This window comes from Mirounga angustirostris, unplaced genomic scaffold (assembly GCF_029215605.1).
Source record: "Mirounga angustirostris isolate CCGP_5_RB_7025 unplaced genomic scaffold, mMirAng1.0.hap1 SCAF_15, whole genome shotgun sequence".
Taxonomy (NCBI): Eukaryota; Metazoa; Chordata; class Mammalia; order Carnivora; family Phocidae; genus Mirounga; species Mirounga angustirostris.
In genome coordinates, this window is record NW_026991723.1 from 11,931,731 (window position 1) to 11,952,031 (window position 20,301).

Genomic DNA, 20,301 nt, shown 5'->3' on the forward strand with positions numbered 1-20,301 from the left:
GCAACAGGAGGGTCAGCTTTGAGTCTTAATCCTGCCATTTTCCATCAGTGAGCAGCCAAGGAAATTATCTGATCAGTTTCCTCATTTGTACAATGGGGATGCACCCATCTCTCAAGATTGTGGGCAGGGATGCATGTCGAAACTGTAAAATGGGGGTGCCTGGGTGGCTCAGTCGGTTGGACGTCCGCCTTCGACTCAGGTCATGATCTCAGGGATCTGGGATCGAGTCCTGCATCGGGCTCCCTGCTCAGCGGGAAGCCTGCTTCTCCATCTCCCACTCACCCTGCTTGTGTTCCCTCTCTCACTGTGTCTCTCTCTGTCAAATAAATAAATAAAATATTTTTTTAAAAAAGAAACTGTAAAATGTGAAATGGGATCTAAGGTCAGGCGAGCACATTATGACTCATTTTTGTCATCCATTGAGAAGATCTTCGAGAGGAGATTTGGTCTCTCAGTTTGGTGTGTCATTGGGTAACCCCTAGCAGCAGAATATGTTCTTAGGCATCATTAAAGCACCCTGGGCTTTAATGGTCACCCTGAGTGACCACAGTGAGCCTGGTCTGCTGACAACAGAACTTCCATTTCCCTTGTCCGATGACCGGCTCCCCCAAACCGTGAATTGGGTAAGAAGCTGGCATCCTCAGGAACTGGAAGGACTTTGGGTGGCCCGTCCCTGGGCAGAATCAAAGCCTGAGCAATTCTTTGCTTTGCAAACTGGCCTCAGCTAACTGGGTGTGCTCTCATTAGCAGCTTTAGTTTGTTAGCGGCAGGTAATTGTCAAAGCTTTGAGGTAACCTTCCTGCCAAGTCAATTATTAGAATGCAAGTGAGCCTCAGGCCCAATTCTGCTACACATGCACACACTTATTAGCCAACAGACAAAACAATTGTTCATGTGCTCTGCTCTGTAAGCTTAAAAGGGTAGAGGGCTAAGATTTTTACTGAGCTTACAGAACAGTGTGAACAATTCTTTACCTCTAGTTTTTGTTGCACCCATTTGTCTTGAAAACCATTGCTGATGGCCTGAAATTCTACTGATGAAAAAGTTTATTGGATCTCCTGCAGTAAGGGAGGACACCTCCTTGCCAGTAGTTCTCAGAAGGGGTGAATCACAGAGAGCATATTTATAGGGTTGGAGGACCCCTGCTGGGGGACTGTAAGGCGAGCTTTGTAAGATAAGGAACTGATAGGGTTTGGGCAAAAAGCTTATGACAGAATAGCTTTGGATTGGTGGGCGAATGGAGGGGAGGGAGGGCCTGGAAGCAAGATTTGATGAGTAAGCTGTTGGTTTTTATAAACTATTTTCATTGGTTCACAGTCTTAAATTTGAGGAACAAATATTTCCTGGGGCAAGTAGCTAGGTTATCTTTGCTTGTTCTTAGTATTGTTTACTATGGGGTCAGGAGAGTATGGCCAGCCGCAGAATTGATTAACGTTGGGACAGGAAATTATGTTGGTCTTTGTCCTTACCACAAATTTCACGGAGTACCCATTTTTAACATCCATTGTGCTAATTAGACAAGCTAAGAGTTTCATCAATTGGATAACTCATTTCAACAATTCCTCTACTGATTTAACAAAGCCACTTGGTTGTTGCTGAGAGATGAAATCAAAGGAAGCTTCTGGAGTACGGCCTGTCTCATAAATGCTGGTTGATTATCCTGGAATTTGGATCACTGACCGTCCTTAGGGTGTTGTGTGGACCAACTGATATGTACATAGTATTGCACATCTGTACTGAAGTATGTCAAAGTGCCTTGCAGACACACTGTGGTGGTAGGTGAGTGTCTGGGTTACGGAAGGGAGCCCTGCAACCAGCCCTGCATCCGGGCTCTCTGGGCCCCATAGCCTAGGGGGATCCATTTCTGATATGCCCTGTGAGAGAACTGCAGGAACCATGAGTGATTTGGGGCAAGAGGGGAGACCATTTTGAATTGGCGAGCATCTTAAAATCGATACAGTCTTGTGGAACGTTATAATGTGTACGGCATCTCTTGCATGTATGGCATCTCTTGCATGTATGTGTGCGTATGTGTGTGTGTGTTTAAACCTGGGGGGTCTATACTTACGTGTATGTAGTCACTTGGAAAATTTCTGAAAGGATATACAGGAGGCTGTTTATAGTGGGCACTTCTGTTGAGTGTGTCGTGTGAGTGGGAAGGGGAAGGAGGGAGACTTGGACTTCCCACTTTATATCTGGAGAGGACATGCGTTGTGTTGTGGGACCAAGAGACTGCTTTGGTTTCCTTGTTTTGTTTGGGTTTGGTGGCCAGCCTCTGTGCATCAGAACTCTCTTTTGGGGTTTCGTTTATTGGCCTTTGTGTGAATCTCAGTGGGAGGCAGCGATGGAAGCTTCTGAGGCCAGATGCTAACACGTCTGGATGCCAGGATGTGAGCCTGCTGACCTCTACTCTGCCCAGGATTCTGAAGCTGGAGTCACTGATGCCAAACAGGTCAGGCAGCTTAGACCTCCTTAGGCAAAAGAAGCAACTGGTGTCCAAGGCTGGCCACCAAGGACCTGGCTTTCCTGGGGCATGACCTTGGTAGAGGTGCCAGCGCCCATCTTCCCTTGGCTCCTTCCCAGGTTTCTGAGCCTGGTTCCTGGGATTCTGGCAGCTACCTGATAGCCCTGCAAGAAATTCCTTTTCTGTTTAAATAGCCTGAGGTGGTTTCCGTTGTTCATAACATAATCAAGAACTCTGCTGTAGGACCGTGATTTTTTTTCTTCTATGAATGTTACTTCTATAACAATTAAAAAAATTCAAAAATAAATGAAAGGGATTCATCTTAAATATTTGTTCACTTATGGTAACTCAGGTGAAAAACAAGAAGTCCAGTGGGTGCTCAAATTAGATTAATTAATTCATTTGCAGAGAAGTCTTTTTTTTTTTTTAAGATTTTATTTATTTATTTATTTGACAGAGAGAGACACAGCGAGGGGGGAACACCTCCTCTCGCAGGGGGAGCGGGAGAGGGAGAAGCAGGCTCCCTGCTGAGCAGGGAGCCCGATGTGGGGCTCCATCCCAGGACCCTGGGATCATAACCTGGGCCGAAGGCAGACGCTTAACGACTGAGCCACTCAGGCGCCCCTTGAGTCTTTTTTTTTTTTTTTAATGTTATGTTAGTCACCATACATCATTAGTTTTTGATGTGGTGATCCACGATCCATTGTTTTCGTATAACACCCAGTGCTCCATGCAGTACATGCCCTCCTTAATACCCATCACTGGGCTAACCCATCCCCCCACCCCCCTCCCCTCTAGAACCCTGTTTGTTTCTCAGAGGCCATAGTCTCTCATGGTTCATCTCTCTCTCTGATTCCCCCCCTTCAGTTTTCCCTTCCTTCCCCTAATGTCCTCCATGCTATTCCTTACGTTCCACAAATAAGTGAAACCATATGATAATTGACTTTCTCTGCTTGACTTATTTCACTTAGCATAATCTCCAGTCCCATCCATGTTGATGTAAAAGTTGGGCATTCATCCTTTCTTCTTTATCCATTCATCTGTTGAAGAGCATCTCAGCTCTTTCCACAGTTTGGCTATTGTGGACATTGCTGCTATGAACATTGGGGTGCATATAGCCCTTCTTTTCACTACATCTGTGTCTTTGGCGTAAATACCCAGGAGTGCAATTGCTGGGTCATAGGGTAGCTCTATTTTTAAATTTTTGAGGCACCTCCACACTGTTTTCCAAAGTGGCTGTACCAACTTGCATTTCCACCAACTCCCTTGACTCCTTTTTATAAGACGAAGAAATTAGCCCTTAAATCTACTTTTTTCCTCCTCCTTCTGATCGTAAAACCATTACTTTCATATTATCTGTGTTTTCACATTTACATTTTGCTTTTAAACTGTATTATACCATTCAAATTTTGTCCATAAATCGTTTCTAAAATAGTGAAAACCAACAATAGCATTTACAGTATTTTCACTATGTGAATGTGATTGTAATAGGATGTGAGAATTGGAGTCTTTATTTAAAAAAAATTTTTTTTTAAAGATTTTATTTATTTGAGAGAGGGGAGAAGGGGCAGAGGGAGAAAGAGAGGGATAAGCAGACTCCCCGCTGAGCAGGGAGCTTGACTCTGGGCTCAATCCCGGGGCTCGATCCCAGGACCCTGAGATGGTGCCCTGAGCCGAAGTCAGACGCTTAACTGACTGAACCCCCCCCAGGCGTCCTTGGATTCTTTGTTCTCAGGTTCACCTGGGGCTGCAATACTAGAAGCAGAGATGCCAACAGCTCCCACATTCCAGCGTTAGACTGTTGAAGCAGGACTTGTAAAGCTTCTGGGTGAAAACCAGTTCTGCAACCCTTAGCTGATCTCCGTCCCCCAGCCTATAAAAAGATTAGGGATTAAAGAGACAAATGGTTTGGAGAAAGTTACAGAATTGCTGTGGCATTTTGAGTCCAGCTCTGCGTGGGGGAGGGAATGAGTGCTTAACGATAAGCACTTGGAGAACCTGATATGCGCCTGTTGGTTGACTGGACTGGTGTCAGGCGCTTGCCTGGGGAATTTTAAAGGGCCGGTTGGAGTGCCTTGTGGCCTCAGAGTTAAAGACTACTGTTGGGAAGTCACTGTACTTTCCTAGACCAAGACCAAGCCGGGAGAGGCTGGGCCTGCACTGCCAGATGCTTAAGAGTAGGGAATGGTAGGCTCAACAGTCCTGTCTCAGAGGAACCAAGAAGACCATTCGGGAGAAAGTCCTCTGTAAACACTGGCTGAAAGCAGATGGGAGAGTCCCATGAACTGTCGCTGCCCTTATCTTCTTTACCCACATGGTCGGGTCTCCCCCTCACTCCCTTCTCTCCAAAGTGACAGAGCTGTGGCCGGCAGGCTTCAGGAGAAGTGGATCCAAAAGGGAGGGAAACAGAGAAGAGTGCAGTCATTCTCTTGCCTTTCCCCGGCAGGCTGGCTCCTTCCCTACAATGATCCGTCGGATAAGAGGGAGAGAAGCTAAAAACGAAGTTCCAAGTTTTGACTGGGACCCAGGTCCCGACATGCTAATTACGGAAATGAGAATTTTTATAACTTAAAGTGACTGGAGGATTTTTTGCACCTGGTATTGACCAGAGAGGTCATGGGCACAGCCCCAAATTTCATCTAAGGGGTCAGGACGATGGCCCTGCAATGTGGGCTTGAACAACATTGAGGGAGAGGACAAAGTGGTTTTCTCTTGGCACCCATGAGTCCTGCTTACTCAAGGGATCAGCAACATTATTTTTGGTAGCAGGCACCGTGAATGATTGAGTCTAGAGAAAAGGCAGTGTAACCCTGTGTCCCTCAAAGGGGGGTAGTTTTGAGCAGCCATGTCAAATCTGTTATTCTTTCTTATTCTCTGTCATTTGCTTGGTACCGTCCCACATTTCAGTTTACTTCAGTTTTGGGCCATGACTTTGACAGATAGGTTTCTATTATTTCTGGAGTTTCTAAATGCCTCTTTTCTTTTTCTTCTGGCAAAAAAGGGATCTAATCTCGGAGATGATCTAGCTGCTGTGTCTTCTTCTTTTTCTCTTTTTTTTGTTTGTTTTATTTATTTATTCATGAGAGTCAGAGAGAGAGAGAGAGAGAGGCAGAGGCAGAGGGAGAAGCAGGCTCCCCGCTGAGCCGGGAGCCTGATGCGGGGCTCGACCCCAGGACTCCAGGATCATGACCTGAGCCGAAGGCAGACGCTTAACGACTGAGCCACCCAGGCGCCCCGCCCACCGGGTTTCTAATGAAAGAACCAGTTTTTTTTTTTTTTAAAGATTTTATTTATTTATTTGAGACAGAGAGAATGAGAGAGAGAGAGCACATGAGAGGGGGGAGGGTCAGAGGCAGAAGCAGGCTCCCTGCCTAGCAGGGAGCCCGATGCGGGACTCGATCCCAGGAGCCCGGGATCATGACCTGAGCCGAAGGCAGACGCTTAACCATCTGAGCCACCCAGGCGCCCCTTCTTCTTCTTCTTTTTAAAAACAGTTTTATTGAACTATATTTGACATACCATAACATTCACCCATGTAAAATGTACAGTTCAATAGTTGTTACATGTTCACAGATAGGCACAAACATCTTCACCATCAGTTGTAGGACATTTTCATCACCCCCCCCAAAAAACCCCAGTACCCATTAGAAGTCCCTCCCATTTCTGGGGCATCTGGGTGGCTCAGTTGGTTAAGCCTCTGACTCTTTTTTTTTTTTTTAAGATTTTATTTATTTGAGACAGAGAGAGAGTGCGTGTGTGAGAGAGCACGAGTGGGGTGAAGGGCAGAGGGAGAAGCAGACTCCCTGCTGAGCGGGGAGCCAGATGCCGGGATGATGACCTGAGCTGAAGACAGATGCTTAACCAACTGAGCCACTCAGGCGTCCCAAGCAACCGACTCTTAATTTCAGCTCAGGTTATGATCTGTGGGTCATGAGATCAAGCCCTGTGTCACGCTCCATGCTCAATGTGGAGTCTGCCTGAGATTCTCCCTGTACCTCTGCCCCTCCGCACCCAGCATCCTCATGCACAAGTGCATGCACTCTCTCTCAAAATAAATAAATAAATCTTAAAAAAAAAGGTCCCTCCCATTTCTTTGCAATACCCCCCAGCCCTAGAAAGCCACTAATGAACTGTCTGTCTCCATAAATTTGCCTATTCTGGGTATTTCAAATAGACGGAATCATATAATATGTGATCCTTTGTAACTGGTTTCTTTCAGTTAGTTTATTTTTTAGCACAGTATTTTTAAGGATCAACCATATTATAGCATGTATTAGTACCTTTTCTCCTTTTTATTGTTGGATACTATTCCACTGATGGATGTATTACATTTTATTTATCTATTCATCAGCTGATGATCATGGACACTTTTTATTTTTATTTTTATTTTTTTTTAAAGATTTTATTTATTTATTTGAGAGAGAGAGACAGAGAGAGAGCATGAGAGGGGGGAGGGTCGGGAGTGTCAGAGGGAGAAGCAGACTCCCTGCCGAGCAGGGAGCCCGATGTGGGACTCGATCCAGGGACTCCAGGATCATGACCTGAGCCGAAGGCAGTCGCTTAACCAACTGAGCCACCCAGGCGCCCTTTTTTTTTTTTTTTTTTTAAGATTTTATTTATTTATTTGAGAGAGAGAGACAGAGAGAGAGCATGAGAGGGGGGAGGCACTTTTTAGCTATCATGAATAATGCTGCTGTGAACATTAGCATACAAGGTTTTTGTGGACATGTTTTCATTTCTCTTGCCTATACACGTAGGATAGAATGGCTCAGTCATATGGTAACTCTGTGTTGAACACTTTGGGGAACTGTTTCCCAAAGCAGCTGTATCATTTTACATTCCCATCAGCAGTGTGTCCAGGTTCCAGTTCCTCTTTGTCGATACTTATTATTAATGTCTGTCTTTTTGATGAGAGCCATCTTTATGGGTGTGATGTGGTCTCTTATTGTGTTTTTTTATTTGTTGTTGAGAATCTTTTCATGTGCTTATTGGCCATTTGCCTGTCTTCTTTGGAGAAATGACCGTTTAGATTCTTTGCCCATTTTTCCATTGGGTTATTTGTCTTTTTATTGTAAGTCTCTTATCAGATATATGGTTAGCAATTTACTTTTTTGACGGTGTCCTTTGAGGCACAAAAGTTTTTAATTTTTTTTGGACATCCCAGAAATGTCCAAAGGAAAAAGTGGGACAACTAACAGAGAGTTAGTTGTATGAGGATGCTGCGTGCGGAGGGGCAGAGGTACAGGGAGAATCTCAGGCAGACTCCACATTGAGCATGGAGTGTGACACAGGGCTTGATCTCATGACCCATGACGTCCAGTTTATCTATTTTTTCTTGTGTTGCTAAGCAGTCGTAAGAAGGCTGATTTAACCCAAGATCGTGAATATTTACTTCTATATTTTCTTGTAAGAGTTTTATTGTTTTAGCTTATGCTTGGGTCTGTGGTCCATTTTGAGTCAATTTTTGCATATGCTGTGAGGCAGTGGTCCAAGTTCATTCTTTTGAATGAGTGGGTATCCAGTTGTCCCAACATCATTTGTTAAAAAGACTGTTCTTTCCTCATTGAATTGTCTTGGAACACTTGTTGAAAATCAGTTGAGTCTAAGTGTGAGGTTTCTTAATCTGGCTTCCTAATCACACTCTGTTAGTTGTCCCACTTTTTCCTTTGGACATTTCTGGGACTACTGACTTCCTGTTCTAGTTTGGACTTTTTTCTGTTTTTCTAGGCCTGCTGCACAGATGTCATCTGAATATTTCTTTTCTTTGTATTTTTGGATTACAGCTATTGTTTCTTAGATCTCATGCCTCATGTATTCTTTTTCCTTGAATCCCCTTTTCATTTTGCCAGAGAACATGATCGAATAAAGATTGTCAGAAATGATGTGAAGGAAGAGGGGAGCTCTCTTAGAGTTTAAATGTCTTGATGTGTCATTGTTTTGCCCTCCCACTTGGAGGATGGTTTGCCTGGATAGAGAATTCTAGGTTCAAAAGGTTTCTATCCAGAATTTGAAGGCATTGCTTGATAACTTCTGTCACTGGTGAGAAGCTTGATGCTGACTGATTCTCGTTCCTCGGTAAGCAGCCTCTTTTTTTCTTATCTGGAAGCTTTCAGGATCTTTTCTTTACCTTGGTATTGATAAAGCTTAATTTTCAAGAAGATGAAATCATGACTCCTGGGAAAACACAAAGTGAACATGTGTCATTAATGAGGGAAAACTGTTTCAAAGAACATTTGAGAAGTTAAGTATTTGTAGGTAATGTTAAGCAGGGACTGCTGGGATGGATACAAAACGAGTGGATGTCCAGCAGGCCCTAAGTGGAACCTTCAGAGGTTTTCTGTTCCATTGGACAGAATTTATTCTCATTTCTACTGAAAAAAAAAAAAAATCTACAACGTAAACTGCGCCTCTACAGAGTTGGAAAATAGCCAATTATATAAGCAGATAAGTAAATGGAATAGCCAAGAATCTCCTTTGCTTTTTCCAAGTTTCAGATAATTTTTCTGACGGTCTTCTGAAATTACATGAGGCCGTGTCTAGTCGTGGGTCTTCTTTTCCTTCATCCTTTTTGAGTACTTTTACTCTGTGAGGCTCTGAGGTCTTTTAATTTGAAGACATGTGTCTTTCTTCACACTGAGCACTTTTCTTTATTGTTTCTTTCATTATTTCCTTCCCTCCATTGGCTCTTTCTTCCTGGAACATCTAATAGATAGATGTTGGATCTCTTGAATTTTTGCCTTTTTGTTTCTTCATTTTTCAAAGTCTTAGACTTATGGTACATCACTCCTATATACTTTATGAGGCGTTTCCTAAAAATAAGACATTCTTCTACCTCACAATAATAACATTGTCACAACTAAGAAAGTTATTGGTAATTTCCTAATGCCAGGTAATATTCAGCCCATTTTAACTTTTCCCCAGTTACTCCAAAATGTTGTATAACTTTTTCTCAGTCAAAAGCTTTTAACTGAAGTATGATCTGTGAATATTTCTGTATTGTGTAAGTGTATGTGTAAGTGTACAGTTTGATGTATTATCAAAAATTATACCTGTGTAGACTAGCTTTTTTTTTTTTTTCAATCCATCACCCAATCAAGGTTCAGTCATTTCATTAGATTATTCTGTCTCTTTAGTCTTTTCTGTTCTAGAACACTCTTCCTGCCACTTTTTTCGCAGGGATTGACTTTGTGAAGACATGAGTCCAATTGGTTTATTTCTCCCTTTCCTCCTCCCTCTCCTTTATCTTCTCCCCTTCCCCATTTCCTTTTGTCCTACTCCTCCTCCTTCCCTTCATTCAATTTCAAATATGCCCCTAATCTGAGAGAAATAAAACAGCTCATCTGGTACCCACAACCCAGCTTTATAATCACTGACACAAATTTAGACTTGTCTCATCTACACCCCTGACCATTTCTCTTCTCTTTCTCCTGCCACTGGATTGTGTTGAAATAAATAACAGCCTTGACAACATTTCATCCTCAACTATTTTGGTATATATTTATAAATGGTACAGCAGGAAGCTCAGCAAGGGCTGTTGACTAGAGCATGAATGTGTGACTTCCCCACATAACAGCTGCCCAGCATGGTGGCTGGATTCTGCAAGGGAGTGTCTCAGAATGGTGATCCAAGGGCCCAGGGGATGGGGTAGGGTGGGAAGTAGGGTGGGGTGGGGGGGTGGGTGGAGTGGGGAGGGTGCGCCAGGCTTCCTAGGATCCAACCTTGGATGTCTGTTGCATTCTATTTGTCAAAAAGTTCCTAAGGCCCGCCTAGGTAGGGCACAAAATCTGAACCAAAGACACAAAGACATAGATGGTCTTAAATTATACTGAATGAGTGGATGGAGGAATCCATTAGTCAATCAATTAACAAAAGAAAGAAAGCCAATTCTTTATGATAAACACTACATGGAGATATCATGCATTCTTAATAATATTCTGGAACATATACAGAACAGATCTGAAAGGCAAACACTGGATTTACTATCACTGCTTGCATGAAAATAGCTACCACCAGTGCTTCTGGTGGGTGCTACCACTTTCTAGGGAAAGAAGATGGGAAGGGTTGGGACTTCTGTCCCATGATTTCAAAGGAAGTAGGAGTGTAGGTGGGGGAGTGAGTGGGTAGAAGAACAAAGCACCCAGTTCTTAGAATTTAGGTTATATTTTCCCATTGAAACAAGAACACTATGGGATCAAGCTGGGAATCTAACCAACGTTTTAACATTTATGTCCTCAGAGCCAGGGAATCCAAGCTCCAAACCACTGATGAGTCACTGGTTAATAAGACGAATGTCATAACTTTGACAGTTAATGTAGCTGTTTAGTTAGCTCTTAACATTTAACATTTTAACTCAGTTTGGGGAAGCATTTTAATACAAAAATGTAGAATCATGAGCAAAGTTATCAGAGTACAGCATACAGACACTGGACAAAAGATTGAAGACACCAAAGGAATATTTTTCTGAACTAGGTTAGCAAAATGAATGTTAAGATTGACCACCCAGCACCATGGCAACCAATAAAACATAACAAATCACAGCCACTCTCAAAGCCCAGACTCTTGCTGCTTTATACCTATTTCAGGAGTGCACTCATGCACTGACTTGGTTTGCCTGTGTGCCTTTAATCCTTGGATCCCAAAAGAACCTACTCTGGGGCTTCACTTCCTTGACATCCTTTAAACTTCTTCCAGAAGCTTGGCAGATATTTTACCAACGTCCAGACTGTTCTCTTTGCCAACAAGCCAAACACAGGCCCGTTGCTATGAATGGAACCAGCTGTCTCCCTTTCCTCTCAGAGATATTTAGGTATCAGATTTATTCACACTGTGGCTGTCCCCAGATTCTCTTTTTATAAAGTGTTTATTTTTATTTTTTTTATTTTTTAAAGATTTTTATTTATTTATTTGACAGAGAGACACAGTGAGAGAGGGAACACAAGCAGGGGGAGTGGGAGAGGGAGAAGCAGGCCTCCCGCCAAGCAGGGAGCCCAATGCGGGACTCGATCCCAGGACCCTGGGATCATGACCTGAGCTGAAGGCAGTCGCTCAACCAACTGAGCCACCCAGGCGCCCTTTATAAAGTGTTTAAAATGTAACAACATTTATTTCCAGTCCCTTTCTCAATAGGTGCGAAAGGCTTCTTCCCATCCCCACCAGAGTAAGACAAATTGTCATCAGTTTGGGACACAGCTTCGAGGTGAGCTTATAACCTCGGTTAAAGCACTTACAACTGAAGTTGCTAATTCCTGGTGAAAATGTACAAATCTGGGGCACCTGGGTGGCTCAGTCGTTAAGCGTCTGCCTTCGGCTCAGGTTATGATCTCAGGGTCCTGGGATCAGGCCCTGCATCGGGCTCCCTGCTCAGCGGAGAGCCTGCTTCTCCCTCTCCCACTCCCCCTGCTTGTGTTCCCTCCCTTGCTGTGTCTCTCTCTGTCAAATAAATACATAAAATCTCTTAAAAAAAAAGTACAAATCTCAGGGATACTTTTGAGGTTCCTTGCTTATGAAGAAGAAATTCTGCCTTACCATGGGGTCCTTTCCCCTGTTCCCTGTATGCTGTGCTCCTATAACTTTGCTCATGATTCTACATTTTTGTAGTATTTTTTAAATTGGACGTTTTTGAGAGGTTTCTCTTCATGAGGAAAGAATTTGGTGAGCTTTTGATATTTAAATGGAAGTGTGGGGGGGTGCACGCGCTCTCTCTCTCTCTCTCTCTCTCTCTCTCTCACACACACACACACACACACACAGATTCACTAATCCCATTCATAAGTCTCCACCCTCATGACCTAATCTCCCCACAGAGGCACCACCTCCCGATGCCAATATCTTGGAGTTAGGCTCTCAACAAATGTATTTTAGGGAGACACAGACATTCAGGCCACAGCACTAAGTTTTATTCCCTTGATGAGCGTCCTCTGATTTGTTCATCCATTCTCCTATTCTTGGACATTTGGGTTGTTTCCAGTTTGGGGCTATTATGAACCAGTGCTCTGACATGCCTGGGTGTGTCTTTTTGGGGACATACGCATTAATTTGTCTTGCGCATATGCCTAGAAGTGAATTGCTGAGTCACAGCGGCGGTATATGTTGAATTTTGTTAGAAAGAGTAAGTGCCATTCTTCTTCAGAGTGGTTGTACCAATTTCTAACTGCTTCTTAGACCCTCAGCCAGTCCTGATTTTAGACTCATTTTCACCACGATTGCCCATTTCTGAACATTTGGAGAGTCTGAGCAGAAGATCCTGTGGTTTTGGCTTCCCTCACTGCTGTCATAGGAGTCTTTTCTCAGCACCCCTGCGTCCAGTTCACACCGACTCATTGGCTTTCCAGCTTTTAAAATTTTGATGCCGTTTTCCTGTCCTTATGGATTTCTCTATTTAAAACTTTTCCTTTGCTGCGGTTGTAATGGGTTTTTAGGAATTGGTAGCAGTAAATGCTTATGTTCACTCTACCATATTAAACCTCTCATTTTTAACCACGCTACCTTCACATGATCTCTGGAACTATTTGTTTATTTAAACATGCCTGAGCGAGTTTCAGTTGCGTCTTGAGTTTGGAGCAGGAGGGAAGAAGCAGCAAAATACAAGTCCTTAGACAGTAGGGAAAGGTCAACCTATTTAGGGAATGAAATCTTGTACCAAAAAAGATAGTCAACAATACCAAGCTGTGAGAGGCATAATTATTTAATGATATTATGTGATGGGGATTATGAGAAGTTTTTAGCAGGTAGAAACGGGCAAATTGAAGGTGATGTTCCTTCTTGGTGGCCTCAGGTTCCCGAAACATTCTTTTGTTAGGTCATTTAATTGAGACCTGGAAAGAACTGGGGGCACAACTGCAAGAGATCAGAGTGGAGGTGAATTCCATTATGAAAAACATAATGCCTTTGCATCAAGCTACCTGGTATATACGTATCATAAAATACTCCCGGCTCAAGTTCGTAACAGTAAAACCAAAAGCATAAAAGGTGTCACTCAGTTGCCTGTCCCTGGGAGAAGACCAGCTCTTTGGATCTTGGATTTTGCACCTTACCCTTAAAAGCCCCAGAGTGCCAGTTACAGAGGGCAAGCCCTTCACTTTTTGGGTCCCACTGTCTTTCGTGTCTAAAATCCAAGTTCTAGAAAGACATTTCTGAATTGACTCTGGGCTTTTCCGTTTCTTGATGGTAAATCCCAGTGATGAGTTGGTCTCGGTAGAATTCCAGAACTGTATGTAATCCATGGTGTTCCCTTCGCTGGGCAGGTGGTGATGACTGTGAGTTGAGAACAATAGGAACGAAGCTGAAAGATCAGAAAAAAATTAGGTCAAATATGAGGAAGAAATTTATAGAGACAATGTATCAGTCAAGGTCCTGGCAGGGCACAGATAACAAGAAAATTATATTTTGAGAAGAGGTTAATAAAGGGCTTGTTCACAAAGGAATGCGCAAGGTGTAGGAAACAGTGAAGTGAGGACTGTCCCTAGGCCTGACCGGAATCTGGAATTCGGGGTCAGGTACAGAGGACTCCTTGAAAGAAACTGTGGCTTTCTATTAAGGGACACAGCCAGCCTGAGGCTACAGAGAAGGAACCTATAGAATAAGTAGCCCAAACTCACTCTCCTCCCTCCCTCCAATCTTCTGCCAGGGCTCCCCAGTGGCTGAACTTCCTTAAGACAAGAGGGCAAAGGGGCCCCATGGATACAGTCTTCGTAGGCCAGCCTCCTTGGGAAGAGCGCAGGAGAGAAGATCAGGAGATCTCTCGCACACAAATGTCAATGGTCAGCATGGAGTGAGTTCCCGTAGGAACTTACCTGCAGGCCGCAGGAAGAATTCTTTTTAGAGAAGTTTTAGAAACAGTATACCTGCAGATTATTCTTACAATTAGAGTACCTCTTCCGGCTGCCATTAACTCAGGCACACAGTGTTAAGAACAAAATGGTGAAATTCATTTTGTGAAATTCATTTTGTAATAACAAGCTGCTCCCCCGAAGAGGAAGTGCCTATTATTATTAATAATAAAACCGATTGCATAGTATTTTGCAGCATGCAAAGGACTTTTATGTATGTCATTTTGTGTGAATCTCTCATTATTCTTGTGAGGTGGCTAGGAATATAGACCTGTTTGATGGGAAAAGTGAGTCTCACCGAGGTTGCTTAAAATATCACAGCAAACGAGGGAGAAAGCCTGATTTTGAACCAGGTGTCTTGATTCCAAATTCAAGTGGTTGCCAGAAAGAGAAATTCAGATCACCTGCAATGATTTTTTTAAAGGCAAGAATGATGACAATATAAAAAATGTAAGAAATTCTTCCCCTTTGCTGATAGAGCTGAGTGGACTTTGTGACCATCATGTTCCTCCTTAGTAGCTGATGTTTTACTGCCTTCTGTTTGGGAGGACACACCCTGGTGATGAGTGGGAGGGAAATTTGGGTCTTGGAAGTTACACGATTTTAACTAGGTTAAAGCCAGAGAGGTCTATCCTGAAAGTCCCTGTAAATCCTAAGTGGGTCCCTTATAACTCCAATTTTGTACACCATTGAACCCGATCCAGCCTCTGAAGGAGACATGGTTGGTATCCTAATAGCCCCCATATCTGATACATGCTGCCGTTGTCTACACTAGAATAATTCAAATGACCAAATAGCCGATAAGCTTGGCCAGAGTTTTAATGATAGTAATAAAAAAGCCACACGAAGGAATAAGTTTGGGGGACAGTGCATGGTGATTTTGTACACCGCCTATGTGCCTTGGCTGTGTCCTCATTCTGGGGTTGGCGTTCTGGTGATCTGACTTTGACTTCTCATTGGCAGCCCATCCAGTGCAGGAGAGAAGCTAAGCCTACCAGGCAGTTAACCTCTGGAGCATTCTCTAAGCTTGTTTGTTATTCTGACATTCAAGAAATAGCCCCATTCATTGTATGATCTCACACTCCTGTCTTGGCAGATGGATTCAGAATTGTCTTTCTTACTTTCTTTTTAATATAGTAAATATAATTTATATAAATCCCTGATCAAAAGTGTTCAGTTAGCTAAGTTTTGAGAGTTGGATATACCGATGTAGCCAACATCCCAAACAAGATATGGAACATTGCTATCATTTCAGAAAATTCTCTTCTTTCTTCCCAGTCAATCCCTTCCCCCCACCAAATAGGCACCACTCTTCTGATTTCTATCACCATGATTATTTTTATCTATTCTTGAACTTCATGTAAGTGGAATCATATAATATCTGGCTTACTTCACTCAACGTCTTTGAACTTCTTTGTGTTGTTGTATATCAGTAGTGTGTTCCTTTTTATTGCTGGAAGTATTCTATTGTTTGAAAATACCACAAATTTTTTTTAAAGATTTTATTCATTTATTTGACAAAGAGAGATAGAGCCTGAGAGGGAACACAAGCAGGGAGAGTGGGAGAGGGAGAAGCAGGCTTCCCACCGAGCAGGGAGCCCGATGTGGGGCTCGATCCCAGGACCCTGGGACCATGACTTAAGCCGAAGGCAGACACTTGATGACTGAGCCACCCTAGCGCCCCGAAAATACCACAGTTTGTTTACTTATTCTCCTGCTGTTGGATATTTTGAGTTATTTTCATTTTTGGTCTAGTATGCATAAAACTGCTATAAACATTTCTCTGTAAGTCTTTTTGTGGGTAACTGCACTTATTTCTCTGGGTCTATTCCTAGGAGTGGAATAGCAGGTCTTAAGGTAGGCGTATATTCAGATTTTCTTTTTGCAGTTTTTAAATACACGTTTTACTGTAGAATAATTTTAGATTTACGGAAGTATTTCAAAGATAATAAAGAGAAGTTCTGTATATGCCATACTATTTCCCCATCATTGACATCTTAATATAGTACATAGTACATTTGTCACAAGTAACGAACCAATATTGATACATTATTTTCAACTAAAATCCATACTTTTCAGATTCTCTTAGTTTATATCTAATGTTCTTTTTCTGTCCATTATTCCAGCCTAAGAGACCACATTACGTTTGCTTGTCATGTCTCCTTAGGCTCCACTTGGCTGTGACAGTTTTTCAGATTTCCCTTGTTTTTGAGGACCTTGACCATTTTGAGGAGTACTTGTCAGGTACTTTGCAGCATGGACCTCAGTTGGGATTGTCTGATGTTTTTCTTATGATTAGACTGAGGTTATTATCAGTTTGGTAGAGGAAGAACACGGAGGTAAAATGCCATTTTCATCACATCATATCAAGGGTACACGCCGTCCACATGACTTATCAGCGATATTAACCTTGGTCCTCTGGTTGATGTCAAGTTTGTAAAGTTTCTCCACCAGAAGATTACTCTCCCTCTCCTTTCTATACTGTATTCTTTGGAAGGAACTCACCTGGTACAACCCATACTTAAGGAGTAGGGAGTCAAGGGTGGAGTATCTCCATAAATTACAGTTGACCTTTGAACAACAGGGATTTGAACTGCATGGGTCCATTTAAATGCAGATCTTTTCTTTTTTCTATTCTTTTTTTTAGATTTATTTATTTGAGAGAGAGAGAGAGAGAGAGCACACAGAGGGAGAGGGAGAAGTAGACTCCCCACTCAGCAGGGAGCCAGATGTTGGGCTCCATCCCAGGATTCTGGGATCATGACCCAAGCCGAAGGCAGACGCTCAACCGACTGAGCCACCCAGGCGCCCCAGATTTTGTTTCTAATAAATATAGTACAGTATTATAAATATATTTTCTCTTCCTTATGATTTTCTTAGTAACATGTTCTTTTCTCTAGCTTACTTTGTTGTAAGAATGCAGTATATAATACATATAACATGCAAAATATGTGTTAATCGACTGTTATCAGCAAGGCTTCTGGTCAATAATAGACTATTAATAGTTAAGTTTATAGGCAGTCAGAAGTCGTACTCCGATTTTGCACTGCATGCCGGGGTTGGGGGTTGGCACCCCTCAGCCCTGCATTGTACAAGAGTCAATGGTATTTGGAATTCTTTGGCATGGAAGATTTATATTTAGTTTTTAAGAAGTGGCAGAACCATTTTATACTCAGACAAGCAATGCAGGAGAGTCTGTGTGCTCCTGATCCTCACCAACACTTGATGTTGTCATTCTTCCTAATTTTAACCATTCTAGTTGATGTGAAGTGGTATCTCACTGTGGTTTTAATTTGCATTCGTGATGACTAATGATTTTGAGTAACTTTTCATGGGCTTATTGGCCATTCCTATATCTTCCTTTGTGAAATATCTTGTTCAAGTCTTTTGCCTGATTTTTTTGTGTTGTCTGTGGTTTTTTTTTTTTTTTTTATTGAATTGAGGAGTTATTTCTATATCCTGGATAAAGGTTCTTTGTTTAATATATGCATGAAAGATTTTCTCCCAGTCTGTGGCTTGCCTATTGGTTTTATTTCTTTTTTTTTTAAATTTTATTTATTTATTTGAGAGAGAGAATGAGATAGAGAGAGCATGAGAGGGGGGAGGGTCAGAGGGAGAAGCAGACTCCCTGCTGAGCAGGGAGCCCGATGTGGGACTCGATCCCAGGACTCCAGGATCATGACCTGAGCCGAAGGCAGTCACTCAACCAACTGAGCCACCCAGGCGCCCACCTATTGGTTTTCTTAACAGTGTCATTTAATGAGTTGGATTGAAGATTTTAATAAAGAGATTTGGGGACCAGTGCTGGAAGTAATGAACCCTCACTCATTCTATATCTGATGCTGCTAATTTTTAGTTACGAAGATTTATTATTTTATTTTTACAAGATTTTATTTATTTATTTGAGAGACAGAGAGAGAGCAGGGGAGGAGCAGAGGGAGAGGGAGAAGCAGACTCTGTGCTGAGCACAGAGCCCTGCGTGGGGCTTGATCTCAAGACCCTGAGATCATGACCTGAGCTGAAACCAAGAGTTGCGCTCAACCGACTGAGCCAACCACGGGGGCCCCAAAGTTACGAAGGTTTATGATGTGCTGGTGGGCATAAGGATTATAACCACACTCTTTTCAAGGCATCTGGTATTGCATGAAAAGATACTTTTCAAAGGGAAGTTAGACTTCCCCATAGTAAAACAATTGTGTTGCTGGGTGTGAAGATTCCAGATGTATTAGGTCTCTTGGAGTAGCTGCTGCCAGTCCATAGGCACAGCCCAGGTAAGAAGACCATGTTCTGTCCGTGGCCAACTTTGCATCCTCATTTGGCCAACTTTGCGTCCTCATTTTCCAAAGCTCTGACATGATAATGACTGACAGAGTGCTCAAGGGGGCTGTGCTCTCTGCTGATCCAGTTAAGCCCTACAGACACTGACGAATCAGGAGAAACAGTAACACAGCAGCTTCGGCCAGCATTTCCCCCAAGATTTGATGACAGAGTGCATAGTCCTTTTACAGATTAACAAAACAAGGAGAGAAGCGAGGCCCGACTACTCCTGGAGAGGCAGAAAGAATTCCTCTTAGGGAGAGGGGCATCATGTGATATTAAATATTGACTCATTACATGGGTTTAGGGGAGACGTTTTCAAGCTTCTTGGAATACCAGCAACAAAAAACAAACTTTCCAAACTAGAGTTCATATGCGAACTCACTCACCAGCCCAACTCTGGCATTTGCTACCCGAACTGATGCTTGGTGCTAACGCTGATCATCATTAGCTCCAATCTTTTATATTTGCGATAAGATTTGATTTTGATAATAAATATAGTTCTCAGGTTGAAAAGCTGTAGTAGTCCCTCATTGGTACTAAGTAAAATCTGGCTTTTTGGTTGATTTCTACTAATTCTGAATTATTTAGTGTAACATTTGGAACATTTAGCTTTGGAGAAAAATATATAGAAGATCACTGTGGACTTATTCTTTAATACCTACACTCTTTGGAACTGAGAAAAGACTTAGCTTTGTTTTTACTTGTACACTGTCACTTCTGTCCAGTAAGGGCTCTGAGTGCTCTGATTTTCCTGGGTTCCACTCACATGCTAGAATTCTCCATTTGTCTACTTACCATTGATCCTGCAAAACTCAGAAAAAAATAGCAACGGCTCAAGGAGGAATTGGCCAGGGCTTCATGCAAGGGACAGATCAGCGCTGAGGGAGTCAGAACTTCCTTAGATGCAAAGAGAGAAAAAAAATTAGGGACTTGAAATTATTGAGAAGACTTGAGAGTCCGTGGTCTTCCTCAACACAGTTTAAAAATTCTACAACGTGAACAAAAGGTTGGTACATTGAAAACATGGTTCGGACTTTTTAAAAAAAAAAAACGTGTGCCCTCTAGGAAGAGAATATGAATTTTTTTTTCTTTTTACTCAGACAAAACTCTGATTTTAGCTATTGTCTTTTCTAATGGCCTCTTTTCCTGCCACTTCAGGTGAATCTCTTTGTGCTGCTCTCTGTGGTGTGTGTCCTCTTAAATCTAGCTGGATTTATCCTCGGCTGCCAGGGGGCCCAGTTTGTGTCCAGCGTGCCCAGGTGTGATCTGGTAAGTTGTCCTAAACCATCGCTGCGCGCCTGCACGGACCCTGGCTTTCCCGGGGGGTGGGGGGGCGTAGGGTGCGCGCAGTGTGCACCCAGCAAGCTCCCTCGAGTGAAGCCCGCCCTTTGTTTCGTTTTCCCACGTCCCCTGACCGACTTCAGGTATTTCTTTTCCAAAGCAGGGACCAGCTAGGAGAGCCCCAGTAAGCACAGTAAGATAGCGCGTCGTTAGTTAGGGAATGGATCGGTCAGGTGTCCACAAACAGTATCGGTCTGCTCTCATCCGAAGAGGGAAAACGGAGATGATCAGAATACAGGTCAGCAGTCCTTTCTCCAAAATCTCTGGAGGCTGGCTGTGTTTCAGCATTCAGAGTTTCCCCGATTTTGAGACGAGAAACCTGATGCATACGTTACTTACACTGTAGCA

The 20,301-nt window shown here is 42.8% G+C and overlaps 1 protein-coding gene across 2 annotated transcripts in view; it reads left to right on the forward strand.

Moving 5' to 3' along the window:
* The window catches only part of ENTREP1 (endosomal transmembrane epsin interactor 1), a 59,095-nt gene that overhangs the window by 16,086 nt on the left and 22,708 nt on the right, over positions 1-20,301 (forward strand). For both annotated transcript variants that reach the window (XM_045882227.3, XM_054509158.2), the window contains exon 3: positions 19,771-19,881. In XM_045882227.3, coding sequence (XP_045738183.2) covers positions 19,771-19,881 — 111 coding nt within the window. The remainder of the gene's footprint in view (positions 1-19,770; positions 19,882-20,301) is intronic.